Source organism: Seriola lalandi, unplaced genomic scaffold (assembly GCF_002814215.2).
Source record: "Seriola lalandi dorsalis isolate HSWRI2012SDOR001 ecotype SW California unplaced genomic scaffold, Sedor1 jcf7180002054974, whole genome shotgun sequence".
In the NCBI taxonomy this organism is placed as follows: Eukaryota; Metazoa; Chordata; class Actinopteri; order Carangiformes; family Carangidae; genus Seriola; species Seriola lalandi.
The window spans coordinates 306267-321064 of NW_019525524.1; the positions used below are offsets into that span (position 1 = coordinate 306267).

Below are 14798 nucleotides of genomic sequence, written 5' to 3' on the forward strand. Positions count from 1 at the left end.
ACATTTCTCAAAACCAGAATATGATCAGGGTGACTTTTGAACACTGGAAATAAATCATGTACTCATCCCGGCAGTAGCCCCCGTGGCACTCAAAATTTCCCTGGAATTTTCTAGTTATTATTATTATTACAGTCGAAGAACTGCTGTGTAATCCACATTTATAGACTATTAGCTTTGGGAAATGTTTATATTGTTGTTTGATCAATTATCCACTTGTATCATGATTAATTCCAGGTTTGAAGGATGTAATATGAAATCAACACTCCTATTACTCCTCTCTCATTATTAGTGCAAGTAGTTTTATATGTTATTTCACTTAATGTTTTGTGGTCATGGTGGAAGACGGATGTGCAAGTTTATAAGTAAACTTTAGATTTAAATTATTCCAAAGTTCAGTGGAAAATTACTCTATTCTCCAAGTGGAAACACAGGAGAAGATGGGCGACGCCCCTGAAACATGCGCCAGCCCCCAGGGGATAAAACAGTCATGAACAATTCACACATGTTCAGAAAAAAGAAAGCCGGATGACAAGAAGAGAAGAAGAAAGGCCAGAAAGGTTAGAAGTCAGAAATGTTAGAAATGCGAAAAAGTTAGAAACCCGGCGAGATGCTAAGAAGGAAGAAGATGTGAGAAACGAAGCTAAAAGCTAGAGGCTGAAAAGCTGAAGCTAGAAAACGATGCAGGAACTAGAAGTTGAGATCTTTGCTCAAAGCTCAGAGTCCCGGCTCAAAGCCCGGCTCTGTAGCCATGGAAACTCTTAGCTCTAAGCTGCTCGCCAGAAACTCATGGCTCTTAGTCATTTTTGCACTTTCCGCATCTTTTAAATTTCTTTGCCACAAGCTCAAAGTAACATTTTTGTCTACATGCGCGATCTTTTATTTTTATAAGCCAAGTCAAGACCAACTGAACCAAAACAACGGAAGTGCCTCAGAGTAATTTTGTAACTTTTAATCATCAAGTTTTCCTTTTTCAAGATTTTGACAACTTTAGAGTCATCTGGTCAACGGTCTCGTCTAAAGTTATCCAACCAAAGTGAAGAGCATTAGAGTTTATTTCGCATCAATCCGCAAGAGACAACAGCAGATAACATCTGCACGACCGCCTGCAGAGAAGCCGAGCAGAAATCAAGACTTCCCGAGACAGAAAGTCTCCTGGCAAACTCCACCAGAGCTGAACCGCTGAGACACCGGCAGAATCCGTCATCGTGATAACGGGATACGGCCTCCAGGAGAATCCACCTAGATCCCGCGTCTCCAGGGTTACCACGGCAACCACAGCCACCTGGGTTCCAGCCGAGGGTCTTCAGCTACGGCGCAACCCACAGTAGGCCGGTCTTAACACTCTGCTCATGACTGGGTTGATGTCGAAATATAGCAATATCTAATCATCAAACCTAATTCGTAGATGTAGCATCATTAGCTGTATAGCCATAGTGTATAGCCATAACATATTCTCTCCCACCATTGCCAACTCATCACACTGCTCATTTCATTATTATTTTCATCTTAATGATTATTACACCTTGCATTTACTCTGTAGATAGTAGTTTAGTTAGTAAACTCCTTTATTTACACCCAGTTGTTGTCCTGTTGTATTCTTTTGACGTAGAGACTGGAGATCCATTGAATCGAGAAGTCACGGCTTCCGATATGAGATTGATAAATTTGGCAATGAAGTAATTCATTGTTGTCCTCCCATAGGACTAGTACCCCATTTCAACGACTGTAAATTCTAAAATATGGCGTTAATGCTACATAAATAAACACCACTAAAAACAGAAATATTCAACAATAATACCATATTTTCACTTTTTAAGAAAATGTAGCATCCCTGTTTTAGACAAACAGCCTGACTCACACAATATAAGGTTGATTTTTTCATGAACGTCAGTGTGATTTTGAATTTTTTATATATTTTTTTTTAACTTTTGGATCATAACCAAAAAAATCCACTATGTCAGTCCACCTTTGCTGAAATAAAACTGCTGACACTTATGCAAAAACCTCTCAACCTATGAATAACAATAAGTATATATGCAACTATTTATATGAAGCTACAGGGCGGTGTTTCACCTATCATGAGAACACTGGAGTCTTGAGGCCTTCACTGACAAATTCATTCATAAAAAAACAAAAACTCATGAAATGCATCAATGCAATTTTGCTGACAAGACAAATGAATAAATTTTAAATTGCATTTAAATTTACATTTTACAGCCAATTATTTTACTGCTGAACTCGAACACAGGCCGTCCACCTGCCTGCAGCTCAAGAACCCATACTGCAACCACTAAACTCAATTTTGAATATATGCACACTCCACAGACTATATCTGCTGCTGCTGGTACAAGCTTTCAACACATGAATATCAACAGAATCCTAAATTGTACCCACAGTCAGAGCTGCATTGAAATAGTTTTGTTTTCCCTCTGAGAACTGGCAGCTCTTCAATGTGTCAATCAAAAAAATAATGAGGCACATCTGATCCAGCGTTCAGTTTTATTCCAGTTCCAGCATTCCCCTCTCATTTCTCTCATCTCACTGACACCAGAGTCTTGGCCAATTAAGCTGATTGAAGCACCATGGAGTCCAATCAGGGAGGGGCCCTGTCTGGCATCTGGAGTCACCGGGTCAACGGTTTACTATTCCTCCTCTCAGCGGGTGAGAGATGAACTGCGGTGCAGGAAATTAGCATGGGAAATGTGTGTTTACTCATGTATATCAAACACACCTCTGAAAAGCCCTTGCACTGGAAAGAGTGCAACTGCATGGTAATAAAAAGAAAGAAAAATGGGTGTTTTATTCTCCTCAGTAAGCTCTTTTATTCAAACATCAGACTCTTCTTAAAAGAACCTTTTTTCTTTTTCTCTTTGGCTTCGACTGGAAACGTCTCAAAACCATTGCATTCTAATGTTTGAAGAAAAGTGAAGTGCTGAGGGCAGATTGAGGAGGATTTTCACAGTAAGTCACTCAGTTTTCTCAATGATAATAATAATAATAATAATACTTTTAGTATTTCATTGCCAGATTTAAAGTTAAAGTCTGTAGGTCCTGTCAGTAATTGGTCAGATCTAAACTTCAAATGAAAAGGAGGTTTACACAAGTCAAACAGATTCAGCATGGTCGGTGGTGAACATTCGGCTTGTTGACACAGACGTCTGCTTCCCAGACAAGCTCACTCAACTATAATAAGTGACTATGGGATGGGACTTTTGGCTCAGCTGGACATGGCGTAAGTTGCAAATCCTTTTATGTATTAGGTTTTATGTCACTTTAATTTAACGTTGTTAGTTCAGAGTTCAGTCCAGAAGAAGAAGAAAATCAGAGAAACCCAGATGACAAGAAGATGCGAGAAGCAAGAAACGATGCAGAAACTAGAAGCTGAGAACTTTGCTAAAAGCTCAGAGTCCCGGCTCAAAGCCCGGCTCTGTAGCCATGTAAACTCTTAGCTCTAAGCTGCTCGCCACAAACTCGTAGCTCTTAGTCATTTTTGCACTTTCCGCATCTTTTATTTTTCTTTGCCACAAGCTACAAGTAACATCATTTGTCTACATGCGCGATCTTTTATTTTTATAAGCCAAGTCAAGACCAACTGAACCAAAGCAACAGAAGTGCCTTGGCAGAAATGTGAAGAGTAATTTTGTAACTTTTAATCATCATCATCAAGTTTTCCTTTTTGAAGATTTTGACAACTTTAGAGTCATCTGGTCAACGCCAGTCTCCTCTAAAGTTATCCAACCAAAGTGAAGAGCATTAGAGTTTATTTCGCATCAACCCGCAAGAGACGCCAGCAGATAACATCTGCACGACTGCCTGCAGAGAAGCCGAGCAGAAATCAAGCGTTCCCGAGACAGAAAGTCTCCTGGCAAACTCCACCAGAGCTGAACCGCTGAGACACCGGCAGAATCCGTCATCGTGATAACGGGACACAATCTTCACACACACAGGAAAGTTTTCGGGGAAGCAACAGTACCGTTAGGGAGCAGGCCGGAGACGTCAGGGAGGCAGGAGAATCCGAACCAGGTGAGCAGTCAGTGGGGCAGACGAACCAGGAAGGAGCAGGCAGGCAGGTAATCAAAGCCAGACAAAGGATCAGGAAACCAGCAGGCAAGCACTCACATGCGACGTTGGAGCTGGAGAACGCCAAATAGCCAGAGGAACAGGCGGACGGGGACCAGGAATCGCACAGGCAGAATTCGTGGTCAGGGACAGAAGGCTGAGGCGTTTACCAGGGCAGAGATGAGGCAGCATGGTCAGGGATGAGCAGAGTCGAAACCGGGAAGTCAGTCCGTAGAAAACCGCTGGAAAGTCTTGTGTGAGTACTAAGAACAATCTGGCAATGAGTGAGTGAACCGGGGATGCATATATACTGGCTTGATTGGAGATGGAGTGCAGCTGGGGGCAACAGGTGAGGACAGTGAGGCTGATGAGGAGGTGTTGCAGAGTGGAACAGAGGCAGGGTGAGTGGAAAAGCACTGAGAAGCAGAGCAGGCTGTGAGAGCTCCTGTAAGTGTAAATGTTGCATTTTTTAAACGACCCCGCTTTTCATCTCCCTGGAGGTTTAATTCTCTTTTGCTGTCCGACAAGGCATTTAATGACTTTATCTCATCCTCAATTGATGACTTCATTGCTATCAATAAAAATGATTATGTCTCTTCTTCTTTGTTATGGGAATCACTTAAAGCATATATATGTGGGCAAATTATTTGCTATTCAACATATTCTAGTAAGGCTAAATTGCATGAGCTAACAACTAGAATCCAGGATACAGACAGACAAAAAGGGCAACAACTATTTTTTAACATTTGAACGCTCTTGAATGTAATTTTCTCTAAACATTCTTCTCTAACTCCTGAAGTTGTTTTTGCACTCAAATCAGAAAAGGCGTTTGATCGAGTCGAATGGAACTATCTTTTTGCAGGACTGCACAAGTTTGAATTTGGGAACAGATTTATATAATGGATTCAACTTCTATACACCTCCCCCCAGGAAGACGTCCACACCAATGACACTCGATCAGATTATTTTACATTGTCACGTGGCACCAGGCAGGGTTGTCCTCTTTCCCCTAAGGTCTCTTTCTCTTTTCCATGGTATGTCCCAGGCTGGTGTTGAGCTGAAATTGTCGCTTTATGCGGATGACCTGCTTCTATATATATCAGATCCACTGACTAGTATGCCACCAATCTTGTCCTTGTTGAAGAGGTTTGGCTCCTTGTCAGGTTATAAAGTTAATTTAACACAGTCGACAGTGGCCACCAGTGTCTCAGCAGGTCCTACTTAGCACCTTGGCAGAAATGTGAAAAGCTGATTCTGATTGGCTAATTAGACTAATTAATTTCTTGGCCTTTTAACTCAGGTATGGGAGTAACTTTAAGGTAAATATAGACAATATATTTGCATGCACTTGTGTGTGCGTGTTGATGTCTGGTTATTTCACATGTGTACATTTTTGGGTTAAAAACCATTATGTGAGGTCATTTTGGCTGGTCCTGAGAACTTCAAAGGGCTGTTTGAAGGCTAAGCTTATGCAGTTGTCAACACTATGCACACACATACATTAAAAGACACACTAACACCATCACCACCATATGGACATTAACTGTATAAGTGTCTCAACCTTGTAACACAAGCCTTTTGGGGGCTTATGGTAGACACCTCTACTGTGAGACACACAAACACCATCTTACTTTTTGATATTCACCTTCAAAATAAAAGTCTTAATCAGGTAAAAAGAACTTACTGGACGTTCTGTTGGGCAGCTCTGCTACTACACTCAAAAGCATACACACACACACACACACACACACACACACACACACACACACACACATATTGACAGAAACACACAAACACGTTGTGCACAATTTTGTTTAACCTTCAAAATAAAAGTCTTAACATGGTAAGAGTAAATTATTGGCCCTAACACCATCAGTGTGAGGTTATTTTGGCCAGTCGTAACAGCTTCAAATGGCTTTTTGAGAGACACCTGCAGTGACTGAGGTCAGTGTCAGGATAAGTCTCTACGACATGAATGAAACTGAAAGTAACGTCCTTTGTACAGATTGAAACATGAGGAGTGAAGTACACGCACCAAGCAGCAGGCACATTCAAAATTGGATATCTGCTTCATTATGCAAATGAGGGGGTTGTCCTCAATTGCGTCATGGAGTCAACATTTCACCTATTGGTTGATCGACATCAGAGTGCATCCAACCATACTGCATGCTTTGCCCTGACATGGCTAGGTTCATAACAGCCATATTAATTAATCGAACAAGTCATTTCTTTATTTACTTTTGATTTTGGCAGTTTCAGTCCTATATACGTCCCCCTAGTCCTATGCACTCCTACACCCACCATGCACATACACTGCCTTCCAACCCGACATACCTGGGGAGCTATAATTAAAAATAACATTATTTTTGTTCTTTTTCTTGTTCCTATGCAACCCCTAACTTTTGTCTGATAGAAAATACTTATCACAAGAAACTTACCTAAATAATTCAGAACAACAAATGTTCACAGGCCCACAATACAATTTAGTCTATTCAGATACTTACATTACTAAATAAAGAAGTCTCTCTATTCTGATTCATAAAAGAATACGCTAACCCTAACCCTACTCACAATAACTCAATATTAGAGTTCCAGAAGGAAGATACATCATAACTCTCCTCAATCAAAAACAAATCTTGTAAAATATCAAATTTGTATGACCCAAATATTGATGACTATTCATTCTATCATACATTTTCCTCACAAATAACAAACCAAAGCTCAAACTCAATAACCATAATCTGAGGTATCTTCAACACTAGCCTCAAGAATTTCTCAACCCTCAGCTATAATAAAAGAGAATATGGGATGACTCTGGTCGCAGTAATAGCTGGAGGCGTAAACATCTGCAAGAGAATATTCCTTCTTTTCTCCTCAACATCAGTCATTTCCACACATCGACTTTTTTCACTCCAAATATCCTTAACACCAAAATGAACCAAGTCATAATTAGCGATCATTCCCCATTAACACTCACCCTGAAGACACAATCATTTATTTCATCCTTCCCTACAATGAGCTTTAATATTCCACTACTTGCAGATCCTAAGTTTTAGCTTAATGGCAGAGGAGTGGGCTTTCTTTTTAGAACTGAACAACTCTCCTAATTCTTCTCGGACACTACGATTTGAAAAAAGGAAAGCAATTAATTAGAGGGAAAACTCTTTATTCTCCTCTCCTCAGAAGTAATTTGGAAAACAAAATAAAAGAACTATGCAAACAACTCCAAACTCCACAGAACACACCTGGAATCAATTGTATATTTGTGTTTATATTTGTATATATTTGTGTATATATATATTTACTGACAAATAGAACTGAACTTCTCCTGCAAAAGCTGAGATAAAGGAACTAAATCAGGCAAAGTTCTAGCAAACCAAATTTTCTTTGGGATGGTAGCTGGTCAAGGTCAATCACCTCCCCGTCCCCCCATATTAACACTGCTGCCATAAAAGATCCAACTCTTCCCTCTAGTTACTGCCCCATAAACACTGACATCCCAGCTAGAAACAATAACCGAACTAGCTTCTTGAGAGATGACATTCGATGAACATCAGTAGACTCCTACACTTAATAAACATTTCACAATGTGATAAAGACCCCCCCCCCCCCCCCATTGGTCGTTTACTTGAAACTGCAAATGCATAAGATCTCTAAAGATAACTCTTTAAACTGTCCCAGATGCAGGACAAAAGAAGAAACATTCATTCATATATTTTGGCAACCTTTCTGGAACTCAATTCATTCCTTCTCCACAGCAGTCTAAAAAATTAAATTTGATTTAAAACCTTGTTTTTATTTACTAAATGATATGCCTGATTTTCATACGGATAAAAAAAATGCAGAATATTAATAACTATAGCCTACCACACTTCACAAGAAATGCATACTCATATTTTGGAAAAATTCATCTCAATTTTTTGCCTTGAGAGAGATTAACTTTGGAAAAATATAATTGTGATTGTATTTTTCAGGACCTGTGGTCCACACTAATTTCTGATTTAGAAAATTTTTCTAGAAATGACCAATGATAAATCTAGACAATATTTGGTAATGAAATACTGTGCATGAACAGTTATTTCATCATGAATTATTGATATGTGATGTTGCTAGCTACAACTCCGTTATTGCTGTTTTTCTATTTTTTTCTGGTGAGGCATACCTCAGTATGTATATGTGTTGGTGTGTGTGTGTAGTGTGTATGTTTGTATATATATATATATATATATAAAACCACGTTGTTATTATTGTAACCATGACAACAAAGATCTTTAATGTTGAATAAGCACTTATTTTAACCCAAATCAAGATTTTTTTCCTTAGCATAACCAACCCATGACTGTTAATATAGTAACCATGACAACCAAGGCCCAATATGCCTGCCACTGTAAGGGCACTATTTCAGGAGACACTCCTATGGGTTGTACGCAAATGAGCTGTGTGGTTGTTCGGGCTGGATGACTGGTTGGATTTAATTGTGGTATTGATGTTGTGTTAATAATTCACATATAATAATGTGATGGTGTTTTTACTATTTATTAGGTTTAACAGTAACAACTGTACCATATAATGTTGTGTTGGCAGTCACACAAAAAATTCAACGCAGATTCTGAGAACTGACTGAGATAACTACATCCTTTACTACACAATATCAGAGGAATGAAAATGCCACTCATTGTGATGGATTATTACAACCACTGTATTAATACTGTGTAGTTCAGTGCAGCAGGAACAAAGCGAGACGGGCCCTAAAGTCAGATTATAAATCGCAACCAACAAGTAACAGTCTGCAGGAGCCAAGCCTAAATTATCCTAAATTATTCATGTGAATCTCAATAATGCTACTATCAGCAGGAAAAACACGTATTACTTATGTAAAATCCTCAGTGGCAAAAAGTACAAGCTGTTATATAACAGATGTAGCCTGAACTGTCAACTTCCTGCATGACAGAACATACTGATATCCCCAACACCAGAACATGGCCTCATTCACTCCATCACTGCTTCTTTCTACCTGTTCATTTATGTTACCAGCAGTTTTCACTCATGTAGTGTTGTAGACGAGAGGAACAAGAAGCTTTACCAACATGCTACAGTGGCCCTGAGAGCTCAACATACTGCAACTTAAGAAAACACATGCAAATAGACAAATTCAGAATCTTCATAAATTTAACAACACGTGCAGCAAGTCAAGTCAAGTTCATTTTTATTTGTATAGCGCCAATTCACAACAGAAATTATCTCAAGGTACTCACAACACAAGCAGATACACAAACGTGCTGCAAGTAGCACCACTGTTTCCAGGGGACACTAAAAAGTGATGAACCCAGCTAGGACACACTTGCACAGATCTATTATAATACATCCATGTGCACTTGTTCAGTTCCCAGTCAGGTTCATCACTTTTTCGTGTCCCCTGGAAACACTTCCGTTGTCATCTGTTCTACTTTTGGTGTGTTTGTGTATCAGCAATGCGTGTGTTGTCAAACTGATGAAGACAGCTTGTGTTTTGTCCATTTGCATGTGTTTCCTTTAGCTTCAGTGCATTGAGCTCTCAGGGCCACCATAACTACACAAAGGTTCACATCCCAATTAACGTCAGCTACAGTGATTAAGTTTTCATTAGGATGATGGGAACAGGTAAATGATACTGTGGCTGTGCTGTTTTACTCTGTTGTAATCAGTTTGGATTTTTGAATTTCCCTTTGTCTTTTGTTCCTGTGTACCCAATGTTTTTTGGCCTTTCTGTTTTGCTTCTGTTTTGTCTGTTAAGTTCTCAGTATTTGCCTAGTTTTGGATTGCTCATTGGATTGGTGTTGGCTGCATTTGGGTTTCCTTAAAACCTTACTCACGAACATAGCATGAAGTTATTGAACATATGAATTGGCTATGAAGGAAACAATACAATCATATATTCTTGAAAGGAACGCAAAAAATGGACAATTTTACATTTAAGAACAGTCAGCTGTTTTCGGTCATGTGTGAGCAATGAGACGTCAGCTCAGGGGAGGCTGAAGCCCTGGTATTTGACTTGCAAGGAACAAGTCTACATATGTTCACCTCAAGTTTTGGAGCTTTGACCATGTTTCCCCAAAATATAATTTACATTGCACTATATTAAAATATACAGTGAAAGTCAAAGGTTTCAGTGCAGCTGCATAAAACCGTTGTTTTCATGATTCATATTTTATTGTGTTAGATGTGCTTATATAAGCTGGATATCAGCAAATTTAATTCAATTATTTAATAAAAATGAATTTTTTATAAATTCTATTTTGTATATATTGTAACACAACAAACCACTCTTAGTGTCCTCTTCATCTATCGTCACATTTATTTTAAAAGCAAGGTGTGCACACACACACAAACACACACACACGTAGGCACACACACTTCCAAGTAAGTTTCTAGGTAACGTTATTTCTGTGGCTCAGTACTATGAAAAGTCACATTTAACAATCTGCGACACATGGACAATATAACTTAACATTACTTTGCCAGTTTAAATGCTGGTAGCTAGCTAGCTTAATGGTGTAACATTAGACTAATGTTATCAACGTTACATATTTTGACAGGTTTGACAGGTCAGCAATAACTGCACTCAATTCACAATATCAACTTTCCACATCCCCCACAGCCCGTTTACCTTTGCAGAGGAGGCCCCACCCCCACTTTTTCAGTTATTCCCGCTTGATATTACCCATTGCTATGATGGCTTGAATGCTTCTTCTTCTCTTACTCAGCAAACTAGATATTGCTTCCGCCTGCTGTTAGACTTGAGTACTGCATGTGTAAAATTGAACTCCCAGGTGTAACCATAAACGTACTTTGATGTAAAAATGCGTACAGGTTGGTAAGTCTGGGTATCCCACAGGGCATCCTGACCCCTCCCTACATCTGGAACCACTAGACTAGACTATCAGAAGGACTCATTGTTTCAAGGACAAATTGCTGCCTGTTTCTATTCATGTCTTCATGATGAAATTTCCTGTCCTCTTTATTTAGGGGGAACATTGTTTGTTTGAGAAACGTGCGATTAAAGATACTGTACCTTCAGGGCACCCCAGTTGTTCACCTGGTATAGCGCATACCACTTAGGCTCAGTCCTTACTGCAGCAGCCATGGGTTCGGGTCCGACCCATGGCCCTTTGCTGCATGTCATCACCTCTCTCTCCCCAACTTTCATGTCACTCACTCACTGTTCTTATACAATTAAAGGCAAACTGCCCAAAAATAACTTTAAAGATACTGTACCTTCACATTGTCTGGATGGAGACCTCCAGGGTGTTTGTCCATGTACTGGCACAGGTCTGTGTGCTGTAGAATAAAAGCAGATCAGCTCAATATTAATAAAGTAACATTAGGATGCACTGAAGGCATACATATTATCATCCCGCATACTTATTATGTGCCTGCAATGCAACAGCATTGAAGGCATATATAATCATTATGTGCATGCAGTGCAATAGCATTGAAGGCATACAGTATATTATTATTATTCTGCATACTTATTAGTGTGAATGCTGAGTCAGTGAGTGCCCTCCACCTCTCCCATTGACTGCAATACAAATTCAGGAGCAGAAGTGATCCTTTTTTGTAACTCACTCCTGTGTCCACATTTTTGGCTCTAGAAACACCAAAGCCACATAATCTGTGCACAAAGTTCTTGATTCGCTCATGGTTCTGATAGGAGTTACCATTCTTTTCAAAAATAGCAGTTGTTTGAGATGCTTGCCGAGCCAAAATCTCGCCCATCTGTTTCAGCTGTGTCTTCCAGATAGACACAGCTGTTCGACATGGCTCATTAGGAGACTCTTTGATCTCTGTGATGTTTATAAACACAGCCACGTGCGCACGCGCACAGACACACACACACACACACTACTAATGCAGTTTCTGAGAGGAAATGGACAAAGCTTAACTCTCATCATTATTACTCTCAACTATGAAAGCATCTATAAGGCAAACACAAACCATCTCCACTTTTGGATATTCACCTTACAAGAAATCATAATTTTCGCATCTAATCTTTCTATGTACCATACTTCAATTAATATGAGCTGCTTTTTCAACCATTTTATCATTGTGGTGAGGTGATATTTTTAATAGGACTTGTAGCTTTCCCTTCTGATCTCAGCAGGTGCTACTCAGCAGATGTTACTGAAGAAATGGGCAGAGCTGATTCTGATTGGCTAATTAAGATCATCAATTCTTAGCCTTTTAACTCAGATATGAGAGCAACTCAAGGTAAATCAACATGGTGTATTTGCGTGTACTTGTGTGTGCGTGTTGATATGTGGTTCTTTCTGTGTGTGTACATGTCTTTCTATAATTGTGAGGACAATTTTGGTTTAAAACAATAATTGTGAGTTAAAGGGTAAAAGGTTTTATTCTGCACTTTTTCCTCTGGTATTAATAATAACAGAATTCAACTGAAGTGGGTGAGTGAGGCTGTTAATGCGGGGGGGTCCTCACAAGCCCTGCACTAGAATTATTTTACTTGAATTTTATGCAATTTCTCGATTGAAATTAGTAAAAAAAATATTTACAGTAGTGTTTTGTTTATTATACACACTATTTGCATCCACCATGCACTGTTTTTGATATCCACGCTCAAGGTGACACTGCTCAAATCCTTTCAAACATTATACATTAGTTTATCGACCGAAGTAAATGACTCACACAGACAAACAGGCGCTTGTCGGAAAGCACTGATTATCTAGTCTAACAGGAACAAACAGCATGTAGCTCAAACCAGTGAGGATTAATAACACTCTAAAGACAATGATATAATTTGGGGCATATGAGCCCCCGTGTTCATCAGAGGAGTTGATTTATTTGATTTGATTTAGCTTATGAATAAAGCCACCAATCACTCACCCTGACAGCTTGTAGCCTGTGCCTGACCATGCTCTTTGTTTTGATAAATTAATAGTGGGTTGATCCAGGTCACCTTGCCACAATAAGTCAGTCACATTTTTTTTATTACATATTTGTACCTTTATGAATTGAAAATGTTTTCTATTGACATAAGCAAGTTCGCCCTCTGATGGTGCCTTTATAACAGTGTAGTCAATCGCTCAGATTACAACAACGAAACCAGCTCTGGCTGCAATTGTGCAAATTGCACTTTAATATTAGCCTAGTCTACCACAACATATGGGAACATTATACACCTGAATGACAAATGGATGATCCTGTCCTGTACAGCTGGCCTGGTGCAGCTCAAGGACGACTGGCATAGTCCAGACTGGTCTGCCTGTTCCCTCTGAAATGCCCTTTTTGCCGTAAAACCCAGTGTGGTCGGCACTGGTAAGGGAGCAGCCAATGCCTAACTACTCACAGTGTCCCTCTCCAAAGCCGGACCCAACTAAGCACAGTTCCAAGAGGATTGATCTAATTATAATGATCATCTTTCAAATATACCTTCATTTTTCACTGAAACTGCAGTAGTCCAGACCACTAGAGTCTGGTTCCAAAACTAAGTCAATCCCCATAGACTCCCACGTTAAAATGTCCAACTTGGGACGCCCTGGTGGCTCACCTCGTAGAATGCGCACCACAAGGTTCAAATCTGACCTGCGGCAATTTGCTGCATGTCAGGAAATGCATTTTCTTGTTAAAGCTTAAAGTGGTGCATTATTAGGGCGTGGCAACTTTGAGCAACAGGTGAGTGCAGTCACAGTCTGTTAGCTGTCTGCTCAGTGTCATCCATAGACTTTAAATAAAGTTGGATGTAGCCTCCGTGACGTCACCCATAGGTTTCTGAAGAGTGGTTTTGAAGCTCAGAGTGGGACGTTCTGTTGTTGCCATCTTGCCAGTACCTGACTCAAGACTGACTGACTATGCTCACCCATCTGTCACTCCCTCAGTTATGCAGAACTTTAAACTTTAATAAAATTTAAACAAGTGAGCTATAAAAGAAATTCACCCCCGTACAGTTGAAGGAGGAAATAAGCTATAGAGACCAAACTGTATTGTTTTGTACCAGGCTGTAAACATGTTTTTTTCTGCTTTAAAGTTGGCGATTTTAACAATGGAGTCTATGGGGATTGACTAGCTTTGGAAGCCAGTCTTAAACGGCCATTCGAAGAAGAGCAATTTTTGGTACTGCCATGTTGGCTTAATTTTTTAGCCTCCGAAGTTGCCACTAATTCGAGTCACTGAAGGTGACTTCTCACTTGTGTTTGTGGTGTTGGTTCTTTTTGATGGATTTGTCTGACAAATATTATGGCTTCTTGTGTGGTTAATTGACTAGTAATTGACTAGTCTAGTATTAATTTAGTCATATGTTAGCATTAGATGGATAGATATATACTTTATTTTTTACTTAGGGGAAATTCAGGAAATTAGCAGGTATTGGTGTTTGCACTCACCAAAAGTGGCCTGTTAGCTTAGCTCATTGATTAGCGAACAAATGAATTAGCCTTGGGTTATCTTTCAAGCTAGGCGCTCTGATGCCCGATGTTAACAGGCACGCATGGTTGCTATAGTTATTAAACTAGTCTCGTCTCCACACACACCCCACCTCTTTGCCCATTTTTGGATTAGCCGGGAGTTAGGCACTGCCAAGATGGCAACGTTGGAGCAGCCCACTTTGAGCTTCCAACCCACCCTTAAGAAACCTATAGGTGACGTCACAGAGGCTACATCTATCTATATATATAATCATCCATATAGGTTGAAATATACCTTGATCATCTCCAGTTCTGACGTTGCAGACTTGCAGCTTTCTCATA

General features: G+C 39.7%; 1 protein-coding gene across 2 annotated transcripts in view; it reads right to left on the reverse strand.

Moving 5' to 3' along the window:
- cdk14 (cyclin dependent kinase 14) overlaps positions 1 to 14798 on the reverse strand; it is a 186633-nt gene that overhangs the window by 150071 nt on the left and 21764 nt on the right. For both annotated transcript variants that reach the window (XM_023396252.2, XM_023396253.2), the window contains exon 6: positions 11314 to 11376. In XM_023396252.2, the coding sequence (XP_023252020.1) occupies positions 11314 to 11376 (63 nt within the window). The remainder of the gene's footprint in view (positions 1 to 11313; positions 11377 to 14798) is intronic.